Source organism: Schistocerca piceifrons, chromosome 5 (genome assembly GCF_021461385.2).
Source record: "Schistocerca piceifrons isolate TAMUIC-IGC-003096 chromosome 5, iqSchPice1.1, whole genome shotgun sequence".
Lineage (NCBI taxonomy): Eukaryota > Metazoa > Arthropoda > Insecta > Orthoptera > Acrididae > Schistocerca > Schistocerca piceifrons.
In genome coordinates, this window is record NC_060142.1 from 112,218,532 (window position 1) to 112,246,502 (window position 27,971).

Genomic DNA, 27,971 nt, shown 5'->3' on the forward strand with positions numbered 1-27,971 from the left:
AGTCTAAGCAGTTCTTTGTAATACATGCATGTGGATATATTTGTGACGAATAAAAAGTGAAACGCTCATAAGTGGTGATACGAAATAACTACGTCACCCACTGAATAAACTACACGCGAAGTACGTTACACTTGCCAATACTGGGATGTTGCGCAGGCAAACGGCAGTTCCAGTTACAAAAAGAGTCTTCTTTTTTCCAATGAACAGTGCCAAATTCTGTGAAATAGCAGGTGATACACAAGTTCGAAATGTTGATTAAATCAGTGTGCGGGGTAGCCGCGAGGTCTGGGATGCCTTGTGCCGGTTCGCGCGGCTCACCCCCGCCCCTCCCCCTCCCTCCCCCCCACCCGTCGGAGGTTCGAGTCCTCCCTCCGGCATGTGTGTGTGTGTGTGTGTGTGTGTTGTCCTTAGCGTAACTTAGTTTAATATAGGTTAAACAATGTATAAGCCTAGGGACCGATGACCTCAGCGATTTGGTTCCATAGGAACTTACCACAAATTTCCAATTTCACTAAATCAGTGTTATGTATGTACGGGCCGGTCAGTGTGACCGCATGGCGCAATTCAAACTGTAGGCTGCCCGCTATGCTGGCGTAAAACTCAATTCACGTCAGCGTTTTTGTTCAGATGCCTCCATTCTTAACGTTCAACGGACAAATAAGAAATGTTTTAAGAATGGAGAAACGATGCACAGTGTATACTGCCTTTGTGTTTAGTTGTTTCTAGACTAGTTGTTAACTGGTAAAGACGATTTAAAAAAACTTTCTACGGTACTCAGTAAATGAACTTTGGTAGAGCAAAACATGTCATAGTAACGCAATGACATTTTTGCTTCACATTATACTAATTTTTTCTAAATAAATGCAACGACCGTTATCGGATTAGGAGAAAACAAGTTAACTGTGCCCTAACATAAACTTTCCACGTCACAGACAGCAGGTATTTCGTGTGTACAGCTATTCCAATACGCTTTTGTCAATTTTTTCTTGTAAGTCACCGGATGTGGAAGTCGTCACCATCTCCTGGGACGCCTCTCTGGACGGTCTCAGGGCATCCTATCAATTCCGAAAAAAAAACTTCCTGGATGGTCCTGGCTTTTGATGGTGGGTCCTGAGACACCACGCCATCGCGTCTGCAACACACGCACATCACCGGTCCTGTCCAGCTGAAGCTCCCGTTTAAAGTTCACTTGAACGTTACAAGTAATCAATTGTTATGCAAAATTTTTAAAGACTAAAACGGTGGCCAGGTTATTTGTGTTTTGGTATCAGGCATTGAATAAACAAAAGAACTAAGTGTAGTGTGCAGTTATTACTTGCGATAATTGGGTAACTGATGTAACTGTTGAAAATTTGCAAATTATTGAACCATTGACAAATCATCATAATGAAGAACAGTATTATCTTTTATCTACATATAATGAAACAATGCGTAAATATGACACAGAAAATGGTGAAAGACCTAATTTTCACCCGTAGATAAACATTTATTCGAACTTTTAGTCTGTTTAAGATACCAAATATTTATCATTTATGGACAATTGAAAGACATTTGACTTTGATTTAGTCAAGTAAATATGATCATTTCCTTGCCCCAATCAAGAGGGCAGTGTAACTACGTACTATTATTTTTATCTTATTTTTTCTGTTTTATTAAAATTGTTTTATTTTTGTTTCTAACAGCGTGTATAATAATATATCTATGAAGTGTGTCATTTGTGATAAAAAGAAGACTCACACATATATATATATATACAAAACATAAAATCGTATTGCTAAACTTTTTTAGGAGCAGACTTAGTAACAAAGTTATTTCTGTAAAGCAATATCCGGACGTACTACCTTTGTCACTTCCTTCTTTACCTTTCCTCCCCCTAGCCACGGTCTGTTAATCCCTCAAGTGAGAATAATCACTCATTTTTGTTCTGTTCAAACATTGTGCCGTGTTCTTCTGTTTTGTACCACTAATACCCCTGGTGTGTTATTGACAGGTTTTCAGTGGAATTGCGGGTGAACTTCATCGTATGAACGGAACTAACCGGACAGTGCGTTGTCTGCTTCGCCGCCGTTCCTGCCGTCTTACCGAAATAACTGCGAATTACACCAATTACTTAAAACATGCTGGTCATTTAACTCAAGCAGACCGACTGAAATATTCCAAACTTTCGCGGTCTCGAAAATACGAAACCAAATCAGTTATTTCGGAAGAGCGAAACCTCGTGTCTCACAGGAATTAAATCTGTAGACTTTTCGTCAGCTAAGTTCACGTTCTGCAAGGAGAGTTAACCCATCTAATCTTCAGCGTTCTTCTGTAGCACCACATTTCAAAAGATTGTATTCCCTCCCTGTCTAAACTTATTATCGTCCACATTTCATGTGCGCACTCTAAGACGAAAAAAAGACATACCACGAAGGAATTATCCGAATGGGACGGAAACCGGTACATGTGATGTACATGGAGAGACAAATAAATCATTAAAATTAAAAAAAAAGTTGGATGTTTGATTGAAGAAAAGAAGCTTCACAGACTGAGCACGGCAATTAAGCGTTGCTCCACCTTAGGCGCTTATCCTAGCAGCTATTCGGCTTGCCATTGTTTGTAGAGCTGTTGGGTGATCCACTGAGGCACATCGTACCAAATTCTGTCCAATTTCAGCGTGTGATCGTCAAAATCCCGAGATGGTTAGCGGGTCCTGCCAATAATGCACCATTGGTTCTCATTTGGAGAGAGATCCATCTTATGCCCAAGCCAGAGTTTGGCAAGCATGAAGACAATCGGTAGAAACTCTCGCCGTGTGAGGGTGGACATTATCTTGCTGAAATGTAAGCCAAGCCGAGAATGGCTTACCATAAAGGACAGCAAAACAGGGTCGATGTACCGCTCTGCTGTAACGGTGCCGTGGATGACAACCAGAGGGTTCCTACTATGAAATGATGTGCACCCCAGACAGTCACTCCTGGTTGTTGGCCGTATGTCAGGCGACAGTCGGGTTGGTATCCTTCCGCTGTCCAGGGCGCCTCCAGACACTTCTTCACCCTGAAATCTCATTGACTGTAGTAGAATTGTCTTCAGTTATGGGTCCCGCTTTGAAATGAGCCCTTACGACCAGCGAAAACATGTTTGGAGACATCCCAGACAGCAGTGCGATGCTAAGTTGATTTCTGTCCACCATATGGCCCGACAACCAGGAAATTTGGAAATTTATGGAAAGGTCTCATGAGACAAAACTGCTGAGGTCATCGGTCCCTAAGCCTACACACTACATAATCTAACTTAAACCAACTTACACGCCCATGCCCGAAGGAGGACTCGAACCTCCGACGGGGGTAGCCATACGGACTGTGACAAGGCGCCCAAGACGGCGCGGCTACCCCGCGCGGCGATAACCAGGAACGATGATGTAGGGCGCCATTTGCTTTCTCAGCAGGGCCCCTTTGGTTGTCATCCGCGGTACCATTACAGCACAGCTTTACGTCGAGATTTTTCGTCCGTTTTGCTGCCGTTCGTGGCAAGCCGTCCTAGGCTTACATTTCAGCAAGATAATGCCAGGCTGCAAATGTCGAGAGTTTCTGTTCCTTGTTTCGTGCTTTCCAAACCCCTCAGCTGCTGTGGCCGAGCGGTTCCAGGCGCTTCAGTGCGGAACCGAGCTGCTGCTACGGTCGCAGGTTCGAATCCTGTCTCGGACATGCATGCGTGTGGTGTTCTTAGGTTAGTTAGGTTTAAGTGTAGGGGACTGATGACCTCAGATGTTAAGTCCCATAGTGCTCAGAGCCATTTTGAACCAACCCCCTCAACCGCTGTGGCCGAGCGGTTCTAGGCGCTTCAGTCCGGAACCGCGCTGCTGCTACGAATCCTGTCTCGGGCATGGATGCGTGTGATGTCCTTAGGTTAGTTCGGCTTAAGTAGTTCTAAGTGTAGGGGACTGATGACCTCAGATGTTAAGTGCCATAGTGCTCAGAGCCATTTGAACCTTTTTTAGAGCCAAACCCCTCCTTGGCCAGCAAGGTTATGCAGCGGTATGGGCAGGCCCCTCCAATCAGCTCGGCATTTTGCCGATCTAACGCGCCAGTTGGACAGTACTATGCTACGATGTCCTTCAGGATACATCCAACAACTCTATCATTCAGCGCCAAGCCGAATAACTGCTTGCATAAGGGCCAGAGGTGGACCAAAGCGTTATTGATTTGCTCAGTTTCTGAAGCTCCTTCTCTTGAATAAATCATCCTCTTTTTCTGAAGCTGTAATCATTTCTTTGTCTGTGCATGTACATCACATCCACCGATTCCCATTCGAATAATTCCTTCCTGGTGCTTCGTATTTTGTCTTAGAGCGTACACTGTAAGACTCTTAGTAGTTACCAGTCACTTTTTCTAATTGCTACACCCACAGAACACAGACGATTGGACTTGAGAACAACGTGTTTCGCCCGGATAGGACATCATCAAGATTTTTTTTTTAAATAGTACCAATAGAAGGTTGTTGTACCACCAAGTCAAGATGTAATGGGATCATTTTTAGAATGGACTTCAATCTTAGAGTGGACCACGCGAATCGGACCTTTGTGACTTTGCTTACATTTGGCACAGTAAGGCGGGCATTTGTTGCAACTCATTCTAGCGCCACAGAAGAGGTGCACTGATAAGCTAAAAGATGACCACCTACTTAATAGCGTGATCGTCCGCCTTTGGAACCCAAAAGAGTAGTGATTATGACTGGCAGTTTTCCAGAAGTGTGCAGCACCATGTTTCAACGCAAAGGTAAATTACGGTTCGGCGGTTTGTGGCGGCGGAGTAGGATCGAGACAGTGTCGAACAGATTCAGATAAGGTGAATCAGGTGCCCAAGGCATCAACGAAAATTCACTATCTCGATCCTTAAGCGGCTATAGGACAATTATGGCGTTTTTATAATGGATAGTTATCTGACTGGAAGATGTCATCGCCGTTGGTAAAGACATCAAAAATGAATTGATGCAGAAGGTCCACAATAATGTTCACGAAGTCCATAGCTGTCGATATGACTACGATTAATAGCAAAGGTGCCACAGAATTCCACGGGAATGTCCCGCATAGCATCACATTACGCCCAACGGCCTATGTCCACTCCGCGGTTCATGTTTCAAGCAGTCGTTCGCCTTATTTTCGGCGAATCAGGATATGACATCGATCTAGTTTAAAAAGAAACGTTATTCAGCCGACCAAGCGACGCTTTTCACTGACCAACGGTCCAATGTTTATCGTCCCGAGTCCACCGTAGTCGTAACTGACGATGTCGTTGGTTCAACATTGGTACAAGCAGGGGTCGTCTGATGTGGAGCCACATATGTCTGAAATACTCCTCTGTGATACAGACAAGAGGGATATTGAGTCAATAATTAAATCACTAAAGACTAAGTACTCTCATGGTTATGATGGAGTGTCTATCAGAATATTAAAGTACTGTACTGCACATGTTAGCCCTGTATTTAGCCATACTTGTAATTTTTCCTTTAGGAATGGTCAGTTTCCTGAGCGATTAAAGTACTCAGTAGTAAAGCCGCTTTATAAAAAAAGAGAAAGGGATAATGTAGATAATTTTAGACCCATTTCTATGCCATCACTGTTTGCAAAAGTTATTGAAAAGGCTCTGTATGTAAGGATAATTGATCATTATATATCATACGATTTGCTATCAAATGTACAGTTCGGCTTTAGAAGTCGTTTAACAACTGAAAATGCTACATTATCTTTTCTCTGTGAGGTACTGGATGTGCTAGACAATTCGAACGCTTGGCGTATTTTTTGATTTAACTAAGGCATTTGATTGTGTTGATCACAAAATATTGCTCCAGAAGTTGGACCATTGCGGAATACAGGGAGTAGCTCACAATTGGTTCACCTCTTATTTTATTTAGCAACAGGCAGCAAAAGGTCATTATTCACAATGTTGATAACGGCTGTAATGTGGGATCTGAGTGGGGTACTGACAAGTGCTGGGTGCTCCAGGGATCAGTGTTGGGGCCACTCCTGTTCCTTATTTATATAAATGATATGCCCTCTAGCATTACAGGTAACTCTAAAATATTTCTGTTTGCTGATGACACTAGCTTGGTAGTAAAGGATGTTATGTGCAACATTGGCTTCGTTTCAAATAGTGCAGTACATGACCTCAGTTCATGGCTTGCAGAAGATAAACTAACGTTAAATCACAGTAAGACTCAGTTTTTACAGTTTCTAACACACAATTCAACAAAACCTGACTTAATTTTAGAAACGGGCATATGATTGGTGAAACTGAACAGTTTAAATTTCCAGGTGATCTGATAGATAGTAAGCTGTCGTGGAAAGCCCACGTTCAGGATCTTGTTCAAAGACTTAATACTGCCGTTTTTACTATTCGAACGGTATCAGAAGTGAGTGATACTTCGACACGAAAATTAATCTACTTTGCTTATTTTCATTCGCTTATGTCGTATGGTATTATGTTTTGGGGTAACTCTTCCCATTCTACAAGGATATTTTTGGCTCAAAAACGGGCGGTTCGGGCAATAAGTGGTGTGAGTTCACGAACCTCTTGTCGACCTCTGTTCACGAGTCTGGGTATTTAGACATTGGCCTCTCAATATGTATATTCCTTATTGTCGTTTCTTGTTAGCAATATTAGTATATTCCCAGGTATAAGCAGCTTTCACACGGTTAATACTCGGCAGAAATCAGACCTGCATTTGGATCGGACTTCCTTAAATCTTGTGCAAAAAGGTGTACAGTATGCTGTTGCATCCATTTTCAAAAAGCTGCCACTCGAACTAAAAAATCTTAGCAGTAATCCATGCGCTTTCAAATCGAAACTGAAGAGTTTCCTCCTGGGTCAGTCCTATTCTGTAGAGGAGTTCCTTGAAAAATTAAGCTGATTCTTATTGTATCGCTGACAGCGTTTACTTAAACTTATGGACTGACTTTTTCCAGGTTCATGAACATTTATTTTTATCTGTTACTACTTTTATGTTGTAATTTCATGTAGTGACTCGTTCCATGACCTTGGAGATTTGCTCCTCAATTTGGTCCTACGGAACTTGAAGTGTAAATAAAAATAAAAAATATTCAACGGTGTGAGCAGCATGATGTGCTCCGGAACACTTGTGCCTGCACCAGCAATCACTTTGTCGTCAGACCCTTCCCAGATCACCATCTATTTTGCTTTACTGTCGCGAAACCAACACCAGCTGAGATACGTATCGGTTTACTTGGGTAGCACTCAAGGGCATTGGTCGCCTTATTGTTGCACTTCGTTGCGCATGTCTGAACGGTTGTAATTTGTAGGATATCTAGGCATGGTGTTTTCCTAACCCATCGACAACGTGTGGCCGTTAATGGAGTGTGTGACTAATGTGTGTGACACATTCTGAAAGCAAAAAGTGGTAATTTTTAGAGTGTGCGACCACTGTAAAGAAAGACCGAAGGATGCGTCGTAATCACATGCAGCACAGTTTCTATAGTGACTACTTCGACGTAACAGACAGTGCAGAATAAGAGGTCAGACTGGTATACATCTTAACAGGTATTAGTTTCCTTATGTATCCTGATAGGAATTTTTCTTTTAGTTTTCTACATCTACATCTAAATCTACATGGATACTCTGGAAATCACATTTAAGTGCCTGGCAGAGGGTTCATCGAACCACCTTCACAATTCTCTATTATTCCAATCTCGTATAGCGCGCAGAAACAATCAACACCTATATCTTTCCGTACGAGCTCTGATTTCCCTTATTTTATCGTGGTGATCGTTCCGCCCTATGTAGGTCGGTGTCAACAAAATATTTTCGCATTCGGAGAAGAACGTTGGTGATTGGAATTTCGTGAGAAGATTCCGTCGCAACGAAAAACGCCTTTCTTTTAATGATGTCCAACCCAAATCCTGTATCATTTCTGTGACACTCTCTCCCATATTTCACGATAATACAAAACGTGCTGCCTTTCTTTGAACTTTTTCAATGTACTCCGTCAATCCTATCTGGTAAGGATCCCACACCACGTAGCAGTATTCTAAAAGAGGACGGACAAGTATAGTGTAGGCAGTCTCCTTAGTAGGTCTGTTACATATTCTAAGTGTCCTGCCAATAAAACGCAGTCTTTGGTTGGCCTTCCCCACAACATTTTATGTGTGTTCCTTCCAATTTAAGTTGTTCGTTATTGTAATACCTAGGTATTTAGTTGAATTTACGACTTTTAGTTTAGATTGATTTATCGTGTAACCAAAGTTTAACGAGTTCCTTTTAGCACTCATGTGGATGACCTCACACTTTTCGTTATTTAGAGTCAACTGCCACTTTTCGCACGATTCAGGTATTTTTTCTAAATTGTTTTGCAGTTTATTTTGGTCTTCTGACCAGTAATATAAAGGTTCGAGTTCGGGTTAATAAAAAAATAGGGAAACCTTAAGGCTCCGGTTTTAATGCTTCAGGTATTCCATGGAATCCCCTCCCCCCCCCCTTCCATGCAACATACAGGACGGTCATACAACCATGTGAAAGTGTCATCAACTCGGGCGTCACATTGTCTCGAATGCTGATTACGTCGACAAAGGATTGACTCTCCATGCGAATTTCTGCACTTTATCGTTTAGTGGTAGATTAGTACTTACAAAACCATGTCTGGTCACCCGTGATAATGTTTTCCCAGAAAATAATTGCCCACGTCTTACATTTCAGTGAAGTCGCGTCAGGTGTCAACTGGTCGTTGTTTTTATTCGGTACCCAAAGTTTGCGGAACCAACTTTGCGCACACTTCTTTTTCAAAAAACTCTTGGTTTATGACACAACAACGTTGAGAAACTACGGCCGCACGTCCACTGCTTAACACTGTCTGCTAACAACTGACCGTTCCAATGCACACCTCTTATTTACAGCCGTTAGTTCAACCTACCACAGAAGTTACTGCCCTGACATAGCCTATATGTCAGAAATACACCGAAGAGTCAAAGAAATTGCTGTAGGCATGCGCATGAAAATATATAAACAGGAGGAATACGGCGCTGGTATCGGCAACCCCTATATAAGACAACAAATGTCTGGCGCAGTTGTTGGATCGGTTACTTCTGCTACAATGGCAAGTTATCAAGATTTAAGTGAGTTTGTCCGACGTCGCTGCGACCGGAAAAAGGTCCTGCGAGAACGGGACCAACGACGACTGAAGAGAGTCCTTTAACGTGACAGAAGTGCAACCCTCTTGCAGATTGCGGTAGATTTCAGTGCTAGGCCATCAACAAGTGTCAGCGTGCGAACCATTTAACGAAACATCATCGATATGGAATTTCGGAGTCTAAGGCCCATTCGTCTACCCTTGATGACTGCACGACACTAAGTTTTACGCCTCGCCTGGGATCGTCAACACCGATATTGGACTGTTGATAACTGCAAACATGTTGCCTAGTCGGAGGAGTCTCGTTTCAGATTGTATCGAGTGGGTGGACGCGTAAGGGTATGGAGACAATCTAATAAATCCATGGACCTTGTATGTCAGCAGGGGACTTTCACTTTGGTGGAGGCTCTGTAATGGTGTGTGGCGACTGCTGTTGGAGTCACATGGGATCCCAGATACGTCTAGATACGTACGTAAGCACCCTGTCTGATCACCTGTATCCTTTCATGTAGATTGTGCATTCCGACAGACTTTGTCAATAACAGCAGGACAATGTGATGAGTCACATGTCCAGAATTGCTACAGAGTAGCTCAATGAATGCTCTTCTGAGTTTAAACACTTGCGTTGCCCACCAAACCAAACTCCCCAGACATGAACATTATTCAGCATGTCTCGGATTCCTTGGAACGTGCTGTTCAGAAGAGATATCCGCCCCCTTGTACTCTTACGGATGTATGGACAGCCCTGCAGGATTCATGGTGTCAATAACCCTCCAGCACTGCTTCAGACATTAGTCGAGTCCATGGCACGTCGTGCTGCGGCACTTCTGTGTGCTGGTGGACGCCCTATGCGATATTAGGCAGATGTACCAGTTCCTTTGGCTCTTCAGTGTATCTCTATATCTGAATATGCATGAATGTACCAGTGACTTTGGCGCTTCAGTATAAAATCAGCCTCAGAACCTTTTGGAGGCACGCAGTATATGTCGTTTTTTTTAAATCCCCTGTATGCGTGTGTGTGTGTGTGTGTGTGTGTGTGTGTGTGTGTGTGTTTGTTTGTTTGTTTGTATGTTTGTTGTAAATAATAGCTAGTACTGTTGAATTTCAAACTGTAGGTCTGTTATCCCTTGCACAAACTGGTAGGGCAAAGTAGTTCATTTTTGTCATAATGAAAAGAGCCCCTGGAACTGTACTGCATCCAACAACTCCAACCTTGGTAAAGAAATTCTGGAGTTCAGCCTACGGACGCGCCCAGTTCTTTAGCTGCCGCATCGTGGGTCACTTACCTGTGCTTCTGTTGACAAGCCCCTTCTCTTTGGATTACTCGATGTACTCTCTTCACAGTAATCTGTCTCTCACACATTGTTTCATGGGCGAAAAACTGAGTTACTGACTTGCAAGCGGTTTCACGTGCTCCCTTTCTATGACAGCATCAGAAATAACAAGTTGCTGGTAGATTCCGCGCATGCCAAGTTTATTACGATTTTTTCACAGCCATGTTCCTCGATGATGACTTTACTAAACCATAAAATGAACTCCTAAACGCTCAGACCTGTTTAGTGCGTTTGAATTTCAAGTAGAACGTCGCCACTATTAATAGCACTAAAAATCACAAAACTGAAAAATTTGAACCACTTTAAGACTTTTTTGTAGTATCTACATCTACATCTACATGGATACTCTGCAAATGCCATTTAAGTGCCTGGCAGAGGGTTCATCGAACCACCTTCACAATTTTCTATTCTTCAATCACGTATAGCACGCGGAGAAAACGAACACCTATATCTTTCCGTGCGAGCTCTGATTTCCTTTATTTTATTATGGTGATTGTATCTCCTTATGTAGGTAGGCGTCGGTAAAACATCTGCTCATTCGGTGGACAAAGTTGGTGATCGAAATTTCGTGAGAAGTACGGCCATCTATCATAACAAATATAGACGTTGAATAACGGAAGAATGCGATATATTTCTGCCATGAGGTTATCACGATGCACCATAAAAGTTACAATTTTGACTTACCGCGATTAGTTTGTACTGCCGTACGTCATATTAAAAATGTATATATAATGCTGATGTCATCCGCTGTTCCCATGCTCTTCAGTGCACTTAATATTCTGATACAACGCCTCTACAAATTGTTAATTGTATTAGCTGTTAAAATAGAATTACTAAAAAAATCTCTAACTGCCTAAGTAGACTGTAACTGGGTTGAAGGTACTTCAATGTCTCGAGCTAAATTTACTGGTGTTCGCAACCAAAGAAGCCTAATCAACAAATTACAAAGTTAACGTACACTTAAGAAGATCGCGTATATCGTCGTGAAACGCGATTACAAAACATACTGCAGATAACAGGCTATTAACCGTTTACTGATGTTCGACAACGGCCAACCTACTACAGTCTACGATGATCATTACCGTAGATTCAGAAGTATGTTTTAAGTTCAATTTTTCACTCAACAATTGTACAATTAAAGAATTACATTTTCAGACCAAAATGATATGTATGACTTATGACAGCAGGGATTAAATATTTCTAGGTATTAGAAAAAGTTATTATTTGTGTAAATAAGAAGAACATAATTCCGTAAAATGTTTCTGGAATATCTGACTTCTGAGAAGGAATACAATAATATTTCAGTTGAGGAATTGGACTGGTGAATAATACCAAATTCTATATTTAAAGAATAGGTTTATTCATAATATCAGCAAAAAGTGAAAACAGTTTCCAACATCATCTTATACAGCAGACAACATGTCGCGAAAACAAGTACAGTAATACAGTAATACAATAGAGTCTACGCGATACAGTAAAAATCTTTGGCAAGAGTTACAGTAAAACTATACATGAGTGGTAATGGTCACGAATAGAATAAGTGCCGTAAAAGTCTTTAGCGTCCTACTATAGGTCAAATCCGACGAAATAACGTTTTGCAATGGTACAAGGAGAATGTGGGCAGAGGTTTCTGAGAAATTTGTGTTTGTGTGTTCTATATTCATTAATATTGGTTATTAAAGGTAGAACACAGGATTTCTAACATACATCCCTCAAGTATTCACCTACACTTTTACACTTCTTTACATACAGTACCCTTGTGTATGAAATTCGATAGTTATATCTGATAAGTTTCCAAATGTCCCTAACTGTGAAATGAGAACCATTAACGTCATTATAACTCAGTTTCTCATAACTGTGCTCATAATGCCCTGGGCTGATGCTCTGTGTCTCAGAAGAACGTTGTAATGTTCATTTGCCTTCAAGCAATTATCACCGAACAATACTTAGACTACGTGTTTTAGAACAGAGTGAATAACTTAGGCAAAAGACTTAAATGAATCTTCAGACAATAAGAGAAAAATTCGTACGACGTTAGAACAAATAATGAGCTCTTCCCTCAAATCTTAACATGATAGATTTGGTGAACTCACTCTCGAAAAGAGATTTTCCGTATTAACCTCTATTAGAAGCTAATCTTGAATACAGCAATCACACAATGATGTTTACATACTACGTCACAAACTTTTAAATTTTCTGTGACATCTGGCTGAGATTTATACTGTGGAAGATATTAAATGTTTGCTTATTTCTCATTTGTCAATGACATCTGAGCAAGATACACATTATGTCACGAAGGAGTGGAATGAAACCATTAGGAAAAGACTATACATGATCTTGATCGCGTCATTTTCAAATGGGCTTAAAATTCGAACCGGATATACCAAAACAAATATTTTTGTACCAATGTCCCTGTCTGAAGAAAAAGGTGAACTATGGTCAATAGAGATTGAACATCAGCTCACTTGTAAGATGACACGATAGAGGCGTAGCTCATTGAGTGGATCAAAGCAAGAAAATATGGGATTTTGCGTTGCTCGGGAAGTGTTCCCGGATGGTCGAAGTAGCTAAGCCTACCGCTCGCGATAAGCGAGAGAGCCAGTTTCGAATCACGGTCGGGCACAAATTTTCCCTTGTCGCCACTGGATTTATTTCAACGCCCGACTGCAGCTGACGTCGGAATTTCTCTTTCGTCGTATGTATGTATGGCTGAAGGTTCGTGAATGGTGGCTGTTCTCTTGGACATACACGTGAGACTTGCGTCTCATGTGATTCTGTTGGGTGTACGACAGTGAAATGGCTGTCCATGTAGTGTGCTGTCATGATTGTGTTTTATGATGAGAGGACGTAGAGGATGAAATAACCTCGTTTACCATCCCCATCCGGTAGACGAATCACCATCAACAGTGTCACATAGCTATCTTGACCGCACGGGCCACCTCAGAGTGGTTTGGCTTCTAATCCGGGAAATTGCTGCATAATCTGGCAGTCAGGAATTCTACGCCAGCACTTATAAACACCTCGCAGGCCATATAGTTGCTGTGGAAATTCCTTGCACCATCAGCACTCGAAAAGCCCTCCTTCGACGCGAGAGCTACCGCTCAGCACTGTGCTAGCGACTTCGGCTGCGGAGGTTCAAATGGTTCAGATGACTCTGAGCACTACGGTACTTAACATCTGAGGTCATCAGTCCCCTAGAACTTAGAACTACTTTATTATGGAAGGTCTTGGGAACTTAAGCATCAGTCTATGTTTGGATCCAACACCAAAACCTCCAGATATCAGACACTCAGATCGGTACCAAAAGTTGTGTGTCGGTAGAGTATCAACCAAAACACTGATTTAGTTCGTGCTACGTGTTGTCGTCCAGAAGAACCATAGATTGTAATCAAAAGTAACACCAGAAGCACGGAGCACAGTAAAAGTATAACTGTGTGCGGCAGGCCTGCAGATCTCTCGTAGAGGAGTTGGCAGAGCGTGAATTCGTGTTTTTAAAGGTCCTGCGTTCAAACCCCACTACTGACAACTTTTTTTTTAACTATTTACGCATGAAACCGTTACATGGGAGAACATTTTCCTGACATGTAAAACGACTTTTCGGACTTTGTAGCAATGTTCTTTTGCCAGTCTGCTTTCGTTTCGTTAGTTGAAAGTAGCAAACCTATGAAGAACAATTGTATAGGTGGGTGTGTATTCTGTCGGACGTGTGCAACAGAACAGACTCCACTCGTAATGAAGCAGCTAGTGCATTTATAATTTCACAGAATAAACATAAACAGTCGGAACAGTAGACTAAAGAAACAATTGCTCCACACGTGCGGTAGTGTTAATAGTCCCATACAACACTTCCACGTATAATACAGTAAAAAATAATTGTCATCATTGGGGTATAAACCCAGGGTTTTTGGTACGATGATCTAACGCTAACTTCTCCACGGAACCTATACCTATTAGGTACTCACAGTTATGTCTTTCCTGTGCTTTGTAGGTCTGATGCTACTCTTAATTAATGTTTACGCCCCTCCGTCTGGACGACAGCACACACTTCGAACTAAATAGGTGTTTTCGTTGATACTCTGTCTACAGGCAACGTTTGGTAGCGGTCTGAGCGTCTGACAACTGGAGGTTTGGGTGTTAGTGGCTCGTGTGGTAGATCTCCTGGAACGGTAGCTGAGTGGTCAGCGCGAGGGAATGTCGTACCTAACGGCCCGGGTTCGATTTCCGGTTGGGTCATTGATTTTCTCCGCTCAAGTAATGGGTGCTGTGCTGTCCTTATCACCGTCATATCATCCCCATCGATACGCAACTCATCGAAGTGTCATCAACTCGAAAGACTTGCACGAGGCGAACGGCCTACCCGACGGGAGGCCCTAGACACACACTGAATCTCCTGGAATAATGAGGTGCGTGGAATGAGAGCCAGTGCCAATAATATAAAAAATTTGTGGATTATTCAGTAGCTCCTAACAGGGAGGTAGACTTTAATCCCCACTCTTTTCTCCCCAAAGCACTCTATTTTTGTGGACTATCTTCCTCTCCTGCTCTCTGATCCGCTCTAAAATGTGCACTGAGTGGAAAAGACTGAAGGAGACCCATTCTAGACCAGTTGCTGGAAGGTGATGAGGAAAGACGAAAGCGCCGAGTCAGCAAGGGACACGATGGCAGCCTGCGAGACGGCTGAACAACGAAAGGTGTGCGGACGGGAGCGGTGAGACGCCTAAGGCGACGGCATAAATGAAGGGGTTGTTACGGGGAATAGGGTGGAGGGGGTTGCAACCCCTGGCGCGCCGGCATCGTCGGGTAACGCGACGCGGCCGCCAAAATCTTTCCGCCCCCGCAGGCCGTGAACGCATTGCGGAGTTCCTGCAGCGGGGCCGGGGTTGCCGCCTAAACGAGATTCCGTCCCCCGCCTCCGGCCCCTCGCGCTGCTAGCGAGCTGACATCGGAAACCGCCTCCGAAGTATCCGGCGAGAATCTTGAGCGAGGAGTGCTTTCAGCAGCACGCCGGGGGGCGGAGCGGGGGCAGAGCGAGGCGTAACCCGAGACGGCCGCCGCTCGCTTCTTAGGGAACACCGGGGGCCGCGTGTTTGCGTCGCAGGCGGCGGAGTGCCTGTCCTGGCGTATCCACAACCGCCAAGTCTGCCGACTTTGCTGTGGGGGTCCGTATGAAAGAAAATAAGCTAATCAGCAAAAGCTTTGAAGAGAACGTGCTGATAAAGAAGCGTGAAACGTCGTAAGCCTGAACTTTTTTCCCTTGTTGCAATGTCAGTTCCTCATGAGCCGGCAGCAGTGATATGGTCGCTCTTCGGTGTACATGTTTTAAAACACAAAAGTGGTATAAGAACATTGAGAGGTGATAAACGATGATACTAAAAGAACGGTGATGTGGATTCGGTGGGGTTGACTTGGTATGGTGAGCTGTTTGGAGATGATGAGTTGTTGAGGAATGTTGATGGTGTCGGTTCTTCTTTGATTTCCACCTCAAGGTAACGGGTAGATGGGAAAAAATTGTAATATAGAGTGGACGAAGGATAAGAATGAGTAGTGGACATAGGAGCCACAGGTATGGGAGAAAGGTTAGGAGTTGTAATTTGTGAGGGTTGTGGAGATGGGGGTGGTGGTGGGGAGTGGAACAGGGAGAGAAGATACTAGTTGTGGTACGAGGTACCCTCCACCACGCACCGTCTGGTGGATTGCGGAGTATGTATGTAGATGTAGATGTAGATATTTCTACGTACGTTGCATATAAATGACACAAGGAACTGGCAGCCAGAGTGGCTTGATGGAGTATTCGTGGAGGCTCAATTCGATGGATACTTCGAAGGACATCGGTAGTGAAAATGGTAATGTCTTTAGTGGTGGGAGGAGAACGTAGGGAGTTGCTTGTGTTGTCTCAGCATGATCGGCGAACAAAGGTGTATCTCAGAAACATCGCCTGTAAGAAACGATAGGATGACAGCACATACGGTAATACATTAGGTAATAACGTGTGTGGTGCTACAAGGAGGTGTCGAGGGAAATAACTGTAGGAGAAGACATATGTCGCAATACATGAGTCAAAAAATGAAGAACGTTGGGTGCAAGAGCAAATCAGAAGCGAAGACATTGGCACAGAGAGGAAGTCGTGGCGGGCCGCATCAAACCATGCGGAATAGCGATAACACAAATATATAATGAGTTTTTAAAAAAAGCACTTCATCGTTTCACAATCTGGTGACTGTATATAGCAGACGTACTTGCTCTTCTGGGAAAGTCTTGTGTTACTGACGCATCGGAGATGTCCAGGTAACAGTTGAACAGCTGCAGTTACGATGTGTGGTGTCACCGAAAGACACCACACTTGCTAGGTGGTAGCCTTTAAATCGGCCGCGGTCCGTTAGTATACGCCGGACCCGCGTGTCGCCGCTATCAGTGATTGCAGACCGAGCGCCGCCACACGGCAGGTCTAGAGTCTTCCTAGCACTCGCCCCAGTTGTACAGCTGACTTTGCTAGCGATGGTTCACTGACAAATTACGCTCTCATTTCCCGAGACGATAGTTAGCATAGCCTTCAGCTACGTCATTTGCTACGACCTAGCAAGGCGCCATTACCAGTTACTATTGATACTGTAAAACGTGTACCGTCAAGAGCGATGTTCACCAATTATGGATTAAAGTTAAGTATTCCAGAAGCTACGTACCTTTTTTGCTACTCTCAAGTCCTTGTCCTGTTCCAGACCTCACGCCAGCCTGCGTGAGCTTAAACGCGTGCCTTTCGGCTTCCTCATAGTGGCTTGGCAGTCTTGCCAAGCCACAACACGATGTAAGGTGAACACCCTTGACTAGCCGTGGTCGCCAGTGCGTAGTAGTACCATAGTGGTACCATGGTGGACCATTCGAATTACTAGGGGCGGAACAATCTTTGCTCGCCAATATTTGGTCGACACAGGGAGTGTGAAACTTCTGACGACTGGATTTTTCGCCAAGATTGCAAACTAAATCTAAATATTTCCCCAGTGACTCGTTTTGTGAGACCATAAGACGCTATTGAAGTTGAACCGTCCATCTGGTGGGGATGTTAAGTTTGGCAACTTATGTGCTAGCCTTTCTTTCCATTCTCACGCATACTGGTAAGTTAATATAAACCCTCAATGGAGACGGACACAGACTTGACACTTCGCAAAGGGCGTGATAAAAGCAACACAGAAACCAATTCCGATCGGACTTGGACCAATGTGGTAGTGCGGGATTCTACTACTGTCTGTCATTAACACATATTTCGTTATTCTGCGACTGACACTCTTAATGTTAGAGTGTCAAAGGGAGCAGTAGGCTCAGGTAAGAACACTTTTATGGCAAGTATTAGCATGATTAGGAAGCTGCCAGCACTCTGTAACAAACAGTTACAAATAGAAGTTCACTGACGAAGCGGATGTATACTTCTCGTACTGTGTTAAAAATCACAAGAGAATCTGATGAAAATGATAAACTCAAGGAGCCAATCGAAATTTTAAAATGAGTTGTAATCTGAAAACTAAGAAAGTTTAGGCAGCTATTGCGTCACTGATAGTGACGTAGTAGACTTCCCGAATTAGAAGAGCGCAATAAGTTATTAAATATTATACTTCTCAACTGAAATTCATTATCACTAATGATTAATTTGAGCATTCACGCATTTCTCCTTAACGAAAAAGTTGTTGCGAATTCATTCAACAATGAAAACACACGTAGATATTGTACTCTTCAGTAATCTCGCTCAGTTCTTATACCGCTTTCACATTCTCTGTATGTAACGAGAAAAAGGTATACGAACTGTGAACCCTCTCTTGTAAAGCAGGTACCAGTTACATAAAACAAAAAAATAGCGACCCTCAGATGCCGACGGGATGTCAAGACATCTCCTGAATAAATATGGAGCTTTGGTGTTTGGCTATAATTGAATCAAAGTCAAGTGAATTATTACCTGTTCATGTTTCAGAAACGTCTACCAATTTCTCCTTGTACATTGATGCCAAGTAAAACTATAGATCTCTAAATATTAAAAAAATAATTTTGTGCATAACATTGCACTATGCCGACAAACAATATATTACACCTGGAATCGGAATGATGGAGTTGGAGGAATGTCCGATATGGAACGAGCTAATGAAATGTGTGGCGACACTACACACACACACACAAAGAGGTCAGTCTGACCGTCTACACACCTTGTTATCACAGGAACAATGACATACACAACTATTCACACATCTCCGATAAAATTCACTTCATTCGCATATGTAATTAATAACACTCACATCAAACAAATGTATCGTCTACATGTCATAAATATTTAAATAAATAATAGCTTATTATTTTCTTTGGTAACAAATTATCTGACTGTACGAAAAAGCATAGTACAGTTTTAAAGAAATAATCGTCGACTTGCACTGAAAATTTCGCCGAAATCACGGTCTCCCAGACCCAGTTCTCAAGGTACAGCTATCAGCTTTCGGAGCTACTTGAGTCATTTCATAAATCTAAATTTCTGTACCATCGATGGTAGACTTTGGTAAATAATATTTTATTAACACATTACTTTGGTTTAGCAACAGTATCCGAAATACTTTTGATATGTCTCAACAGCAAAACGGAAAGATTCTGGAACAAATTAATATTTTGGAATTTTTGTCGAATTTTAAAGATTATTTTACCCATACAGGATAGGTAAGGCTAAGTGACTGCAACGGCAGGTAATGCAGTAGTGAGAGCCAGTAAAAACACATTAAAGATTATTTTTATGTAGTAGGGATGACATATCCAGCTGTATTTGCAGGTCTTATTTTGCATTACATCATCTTCAGATCCGTCTGTTATACCAGGCGATTATGGGAATACATGCTAATCATCATTATACATCTCAAAGAAGCTACTGTGATAATTACCCGTATACACACCATCGCCTAGTGTCAGAGATGAGCCTCAAGATGGAATAAACTAACACTGACATCGATTGCAAGTAAAATAAGACGTATAAACAAAGCTAGAGGTATCATCAGCACTGCTTACAGATGTTGTAACAGGTCTTCCCATGACCTGTCGGAAGGTCGGTGTACGGAAATTGGGTAATTAACGATTATTTTATTTCGTGAAACCGGCCTCGAACGAATATACATTTATATCTCACGTTATCCTTCAGTAACAAAATGTGTAGTGTTTTACTTTCTGTAATTTATCGCATTACCACTGAAGTACGAGAATTTCCTTGCATGCACTAAAACTGCTACAAATCTGAACAGGCTGTATAAGTCAGAGAAGGTGGTAAGCGGACCAGAAGCCAGTTTTGCGAAATAAAAGTACCGTTAATGAGAGACTCTCTGTTGTCATTTCTGCATTACCTGCACTTTGAAAGATGCAGACGGTTATAACAGTTCAGCGCAGCTGCCGAAGCAAATTAGAAAGACTTTAGTGGAAACGTGAGTTTTGAAGCTCAGCGTAAGAAATCTGCCCCTCTTGAAATATACACGTCCCAGAATCTGTTTTGCTCCAGAATTAAACAAGGTACACACTTCACTGTAGCTTCCGCATTCAGAATAGAGAGTGTCGTCTTTGTTTGTCCACAGTGGTCGTGGCAACGTTAATATTTTGTACGTGAAGAAGCGCCGGCGTACGTTCTCCAGAGATGCTAGAAACACTGAGGTCCATTGCAGAGGTAACAGAATACAAAGGTTCTATCATGCACACCAGTTGCCAGTGTTTCTCAGAGGATTCGAGGAGATACAGGTATGGGAAGAGTTCTTTCGTACTGCCTTCGAGTTTCTTCCGAGCACCTTCTGCCTTCTGATGGCGTCGGCGGAACTGGAGCAGCCGCGGCCTCTGCTGGAGTCGGCACAGTGTCTGTCGATCCCGGCAGTCTCTGCTGCTATACTGAGAGGTGTACACCTCGCAGATCCGCCACGCCCCTCCGCTGCGAGTAGGAAGGCGGCGAGCTGGACTCTGGAGTCTTCTACTGGCGCGGCGGCACCGGGTGGTGTCCCGCCGGGGGCGAGAAGGCGGGGGCAGCGGAGGCGGCGGAGGCGGCGGTGGCGGGGGCGGCGGCGGCGGCGGGGGCGGCACCGCCGCAGAGCGGCCACTACGCCACCGGCCTCAGCTCCGTGTGCTGCGTCTCCTTGTGGCGGCGGAGGTCCACCTTTCGCTGGAAGGCGCGCCCGCACAGGTCGCAGGCGAACGGCTTGAAACCCGTGTGCTTGCGGCTGTGGGTGATGAGGTTCGAGGACTGACTGAACGCCTTGCCGCACACCTGGCATTTGTGCGGCTTCTCCCCTGCAAAAAAACAGAACAGAACGGGGTGGTGACAACTGGAGTGAGTCAAGAGCGCGCTGCGACATCTGCGACAGGTGGACGTCTGGGCAAAAACAAACAGTGCAGCACGCGAAGCACGAAATGTACAGGGTTATTTGTAAGTACCCACAGGGTTTCAGGACACGACAGATAGGCAACCCAATGAAGCGCACCTTCCCAGGCGAGTGATGTCAGCGACTTCAACGAACTGCATTCACGTACTGACAGTTGTATCATAAATGGCTCCCATATGGGAGAGTTGCTCCGTCCAGTTTCATGTGTCATTTACGTCTAACAAGGGGAGGCCGCCAATTGTGAAATTCAGATTCGATTCATACTGCGCATAATAAAAGCTCATGGCGAGAGGTGTAATGTGGCAAAGAACCAAGATGCACTTCTCAGCCGTTGTCGAGAAAATCGACAGTTAAAAGAAACCGTTGTGGTGAAATACTCTCTACGATTAAAAATTTTCTACAGCGTCGTGGCGCAGCGGTAAGCGTTCGGGTTCGTAATCCGAAGGTCGCCGGATCGAATCTCGCGCCATGCAAACTTTTTTTTTTTAGTATTTGTTTTTTGTAATTCAAATATATATATATATAATTCCCGGCAATCAGTTGCAACAATTATGCATATAATAAATAGTTGAAAGTCGTTTGTCGTGGAAAAACTGGCGACTTCGAACATCATTATGTTTTCCGCAAACAAAGTTGTATTTCACAATGTTATTAATTATCTTCATAATGTTATCCACGTATAGTTAACGGAAGACGTAGAAACGATATTCCGAAACGAATATGTACAGCGCAAGTCAAACGTTCGAATTAGAATGGAGACACCACGAACACAAATTTGCTGTGGCAGGTATGAAATATAAACTCCGTTACTGGCTCGTTATACTTGAAGGACAGATGTTGAATGGGCCGAAACGAGCAGCCGCATAACAGCGTAGTTGCGTGCTAACTTCGAAAGAATGTAGATGCGGTCCCTAGCGCAACTTATAACATCGTCGAAAATCAGTGCGGACGGGAGAGCTTTGGTACACCCTGTTAAAAAAAAAGGGAAAAATGGAGGTGGTACAATTGGAGAGCGATCCGCCTTCACCAACATGCATAAGCAAAGGTCGCCGGATCGAATCTCGCGCCATATATATATATATATATATATATATATATATATATATATATATATATATGTATATATATTTGAATTACAAGAAACTAATAATAAAAAAAAAGTTGCATGGCGCGAGATTCGATTCGGCGACCTTCGGATTATGAACCGGAGCGCTTACCGCTGCGCCACGACGCTGTAGTAAACTATTAATCGTAGAGAGTATTTCACCGCAACCGTTTATTTTAACTGTCGATTTTCTCGACAACGGCTGAGAAGTGCATCTTGGTGCTTTGCCACATTGCACCATTGGCCATGAGCTTTTATTATCCGCAGTATGAATCGAATCTGAATTTCACAATTGGCGGCCTCCCCTTGTAAGTCCTGCTGTTTCCTATCGATCATCTTCTGAAACCCCAGACACACGGTGACAATTATTGAACTATATGAAATAAAATCGTCTAAACTTCTGAACAGTCTGCGTTAGGACGTTGAAACTGCGCGGTTGGCTTCGAGACATGATGGGAATTAGTTTGCGCCTGGTTTGGCTTAGCTCACTTTCATTTGGATTGGTTCGTCAATAAGCAAAACTGGCGCATTTCGGGGAATGAGAATCCGCATTTCGCGATCGAGAAGCCTCTTCACCCTCAACGGGTGACTGTGTGGTGTGCAATGTCCAGTCACGGAATAATCGGTGCGATAGTCCTTGATGTCACGGTAACTACCGAACAGGTTTTGGAAGATGATTTCATCCCCATTATCCAAAGTGAGTTAATTTGGACAAGATGTGGTTCAAGCAAGGCGGAGCTTGACCACATAGAAGCAGAAGAGTGTTTGAAGTCCTGGAGAAGCACTTTGGGGAGCGCATTCTGGCTCTGGGGTACCCAGAGGCCACATGCATAGGCCTCGATTGCCCGCCATATTCTCCGGAGCTGCACACATGCGACTCCTTTTTGTGAGGCTACAGTAAAGAGAAGATGTACAGCCGCGCGAGATTAGCCGAGCGGTCTGGACGCTGCAGTCATGGACTGTGCGGCTGATCCCGGCGGAGATTCGAGTCCTCCCTCGGGCATGGGTGTGTGTGTTTGTCCTTAGGATAATTTAGGTTAAGTAGTGTGAAAGTTTAGGGACTGATGACCTCTAATCCTCCCTCGGGCATGCGTGTGTGTGTTTGTCGTTACGATAATTTAGGTTAAGTAGCGTGTAAGCTTAAGGACTGATGACCTTAGCAGTTAGGTCCCATAAGATTTCACACACATTTTTAGAAGATGTACAGCCGTAACCCCAAAACCATTGTCGAGTTGAAAACAGCTATTGAGGAGGTCATCGACAGCATCGATGTTCCGCCACTTCAGCAGGCTATACAGAATTTCGCTATTCGTCTGCGCCACATCATCGCCATTGATGCCAGGCATATCGAAGGTATCGTAACCCAAATCCGAATATCTGTGGTGACGTTTTCATGTTGAATAAAGTGTGTGCACGCCGTAGTTTGAAACTAATTAATGCTTTTTTTCAAATAGTTCAATAATTGTAATCCTGTATGTATCTTTTTCGTCTGCGTCCTGCTGTTATCGATCGGTCATTTTCTGAAACCCCGGAGATACACTCCTGGAAATTGAAATAAGGACACCGTGAATTCATTGTCCCAGGAAGGGGAAACTTTATTGACACATTCCTGGGGTCAGATACATCACATGATCACACTGACAGAACCACAGGCACATAGACACAGGCAACAGAGCATGCACAATGTCGGCACTAGTACAGTGTATATCCACCTTTCGCAGCAATGCGGGCTGCTATTCTCCCATGGAGACGATCGTAGAGATGCTGGATGTAGTCCTGTGGAACGGCTTGCCATGCCATTTCCACCTGGCGCCTCAGTTGGACCAGCGTTCGTGCTGGACGTGCAGACCGCGTGAGACGACGCTTCATCCAGTCCCAAACATGCTCAATGGGGGACAGATCCGGAGATCTTGCTGGCCAGGGTAGTTGACTTACACCTTCTAGAGCACGTTGGGTGGCACGGGATACATGCGGACGTGCATTGTCCTGTTGGAACAGCAAGTTCCCTTGCCGGTCTAGGAATGGTAGAACGATGGGTTCGATGACGGTTTGGATGTACCGTGCACTATTCAGTGTCCCCTCGACGATCACCAGTGGTGTACGGCCAGTGTAGGAGATCGCTCCCCACACCATGATGCCGGGTGTTGGCCCTGTGTGCCTCGGTCGTATGCAGTCCTGATTGTGGCGCTCACCTGCACGGCGCCAAACACGCATACGACCATCGTTGGCACCAAGGCAGAAGCGACTCTCGTCGCTGAAGACGACACGTCTCCATTCGTCCCTCCATTCACGCCTGTCGCGACACCACTGGAGGCGGGCTGCACGATGTTGGGGCGTGAGCGGAAGACGGCCTAACGGTGTGCGGGACCGTAGCCCAGCTTCATGGAGACGGTTGCGAATGGTCCTCGCCGATACCCCAGGAGCAACAGTGTCCCTAATTTGCTGAGAAGTGGCGGTGCGGTCCCCTACGGCACTGCGTAGGATCCTACGGTCTTGGCGTGCATCCGTGCGTCGCTGCGGTCCGGTCCCAGGTCGACGGGCACGTGCACCTTCCGCCGACCACTGGCGACAACATCGATGTACTGTGGAGACCTCACGCCCCACGTGTTGAGCAATTCGGCGGTACGTCCACCCGGCCTCCCGCATGCCCACTATACGCCCTCGCTCAAAGTCCGTCAACTGCACATACGGTTCACGTCCACGCTGTCGCGGCATGCTACCAGTGTTAAAGACTGCGATGGAGCTCCGTATGCCACGGCAAACTGGTTGACACTGACGGCGGCGGTGCACAAATGCTGCGCATTCGACGGCCAACACCGCGGTTCCTGGTGTGTCCGCTGTGCCGTGCGTGTGATCATTGCTTGTACAGCCCTCTCGCAGTGTCCGGAGCAAGTATGGTGGGTCTGACACACCGGTGTCAATGTGTTCTTTTTTCCATTTCCAGGAGTGTAGTTACGAATAATGCTGTACACAACACAGGACATTAATGACAGTGTAAAGTGGAAGACCTAAAAGAGAGAGACAGGTAGTTAAGAAACAAGCTAGAACATTAGAAATTTGTAGCTTTTACAAATGACAAGATTTCTCGTCTGGAATATTATTGAAAGTGTTTATTCACAATCGTCAATTTCCGACAGCTTGCTACGAAGTGCGTCAATGCATAATCGTTCTTTTTAAGAAGACACTGTCCTAGTGTCAAGCATGTTTATACTTTTTGTAACCATGATGAGACAGCATTTTTCATTTATATCAAAAGACGCAGCACTTCATGTAGTAATTGCTATCGAATTAATATTGTATACATCACTTCGGACGTGTCAAAAAGATTTAGCTTTAAAAATGCTTTCGCAATGAAATATTTTCATAAAACGTCCCCCCCCCCCCCCCCCCCCCCGTTATGGTTTGAATTTCCAAAAACAGTGAAACCCGTATTTTTTATTTCTAACTGAGAAGCCAAATTTTGATTTTCGTAGATTTACCTTTAAAAGTGCTTTCATAATGAAATAGTTTCATAAAAAATCTCGTCCCATAGTTCACCACTTTAGAGGTTTAATTTGCAAAAACACTGAAACATCTATTTTTTTTTTTTAAATTTGTAATCACGAAATCAAATACCAATGTTCATAGAGGTAGCTTTAAAAATATTTTATTAGTTCTTTATAATGAAATATTTTCAAAAAAGTTTTACTCGCTACTGCACCCCAATAGAGCTGTATTTTCAAAAGTGCTGAAGCACATATATCTTTATTTCTGACCGAGAAACCAAATACCAATTTTCGTAGGTTTATCTTCAAAATTGCCTTAATAGCGACATTTTCAAAAAATAGAAACTCCTCCATCCCCTATATCACCCCCTTAGGCTGAAATTTAGAAAAATCTCTTCTTAAGCGACGCCCGATTTGGGCTGGGTGGTGATGAGTTAATCAGTCATTCAGGAAATTGCCTTTTATTTATCAAGGTTAGAATGTACGAGGTAAATCAGAATGAACAGTTAATATTTTAGGAGGTGATAGTACAGACTAATTACATAAAACATTCTATATAAAAAGTCTCCAATTTCTACTGATTACAAGAATGCAGTTGTTAGAATGTAACCGAAATAAATACTCACAGTACGTGTTAAGCAAAGACAAAGGATTAAGTTTGATTTTCATAAGCTCCGACAGCAGTCCACTTCCGATTTCTCTTGGCAACGACATTTGTGCCTGTTCTGAGATCATCTTGGCGTTATTTTATGATGGGAGTTCAATTCACAATCCGAACGATCAATTGGTCTCTTGCGTTTACTTTCTTCCAAACAGATAACACACATCATGATTTGAAAAGAGCAAAAATCACAGTCATCTTGAAACCATTTAAGCCAAATGGCGAACCGCCAAGCAACCAACCCACTGCTCTACTTCGAAGAAATCTTGCAAAACCTGCCTACTGAACAGGCTAACCGTTACTGCATCGACCTTATTCTCTCACTGACAACTTTTATTTACTTACAGTTTTAGTACAAACAAAAGGCCTCGACTATGCGTATAGATCTAAGAACAGCTTACGATCCTGTGTTTAGACAAGGGTAATGTGAAAACTTTTACGAGTCATACCATGTTTAAAATTGTAAACCCTATCAGTGTTATGTTAAACAATTGAAAGCTTGGAAATTCTAATGAGCACTAAGGTGAGCTCTTCACTTGCGCTAAATAGTAGCCTTCCACAACGATCAGTGCTAGTCCCCCTTATGTTTTCCTTTCATGTAGCAGACGTGTCTAAGACAACATAAAGGGAATTTAGATATGCTGTGAGCCCCGAAAGGTCTGGGTGTTAATCGAAGACCTACAAATTTTTGACATACTTCCGTAATTCAATTTCACAGCTGAGTCCTGCCGAAACAGAAGTCACCAGTTTTAAGCTTAACGACGAGATCGCCGGCAAGGAAATAAAGATAATCGTCTTGATGTTGAAGCTCTTTTGCCTGTGTTTCCTTTAACAATAACTTATGATTTGACTGTGGTCCGCCTTTAGCAAAACACAATTTTTGTTTTTTGTTCCAGACATGTTTCACTGCAGTTGCAGCATCATCAGCGTTTTTTTTTTTTATTGTTATGGCTGTCTTTACTGTTTAAATACAGGGCTATTACAAATGATTGAAGCGATTTCATAAATTCACTGTAGCTCCATTCATCGACATATGGTCACGACACACTACAGATACGTAGAAAAACTCATAAAGTTTTGTTCGGCTGAAGCCGCACTTCAGGTTTCTGCCGCCAGAGCGCTCGAGAGCGCACTGAGACAAAATGGCGACAGGAGCCGAGAAAGCGTATGTCGTGCTTGAAATGCACTCACATCAGTCATAACAGTGCAACGACACTTCAGGACGAAGTTCAACAAAGATCCACCAACTGCTACTCCATTCGGCGATGGTATGCGCAGTTTAAAGCTTCTGGATGCCTCTGTAAGGGGAAATCAACGGGTCGGCCTGCAGTGAGCGAAGAAACGGTTGAACGCGTGCGGGCAAGTTTCACTCGTAGCCTGCGGAAGTCGACGAATAAAGCAAGCAGGGAGCTAAACGTACCACAGCCGACGGTTTGGAAAATCTTACGGAAAAGGCTAAAGCAGAAGCCTTACCGTTTACAATTGCTACAAGCCCTGACATCCGATGACAAAGTCAAACGCTTTGAATTTTCGGCGCGGTTGCAACAGCTCATGGAAAAGGATGCATTCAGTGCGAAACTTGTTTTCACTGATGAAGCAACATTTTTTTCTTAATGGTGAAGTGAGCAGACACAATGTGCGAATCTGGGCGGTAGAGAATCCTCACGCATTCGTGCAGCAAATTCGCAGTTCATCAAAAGTTAACGTGTTTTGTGCAACCTCACGGTTTAAAGTTTACGGCCCCTTTTTCTTCTGCGAAACAAACGTTACAGGACACGTGTATCTGAACATGCTGGAAAATTGGCTCATGCCACAACTGGATACCGACAGCGCCGACTTCATCTTTCAACAGGATGGTGCTCCACCGCACTTCCATCATGATGTTCGGCATTTCTC

The 27,971-nt window shown here is 43.7% G+C and overlaps 1 protein-coding gene across 1 annotated transcript in view; it reads right to left on the reverse strand.

The window, feature by feature from the left end:
* Positions 1 to 20,541: 20,541 nt before the first annotated feature.
* Positions 20,542 to 27,971, reverse strand: part of LOC124798774 (zinc finger protein Gfi-1-like) — a 178,795-nt gene continuing 171,365 nt past the window's right edge. Inside the window, exon 3 of the mRNA XM_047262303.1 lies at positions 20,542 to 20,732. Within this exon, the coding sequence (XP_047118259.1) occupies positions 20,542 to 20,732 (191 nt within the window). The remainder of the gene's footprint in view (positions 20,733 to 27,971) is intronic.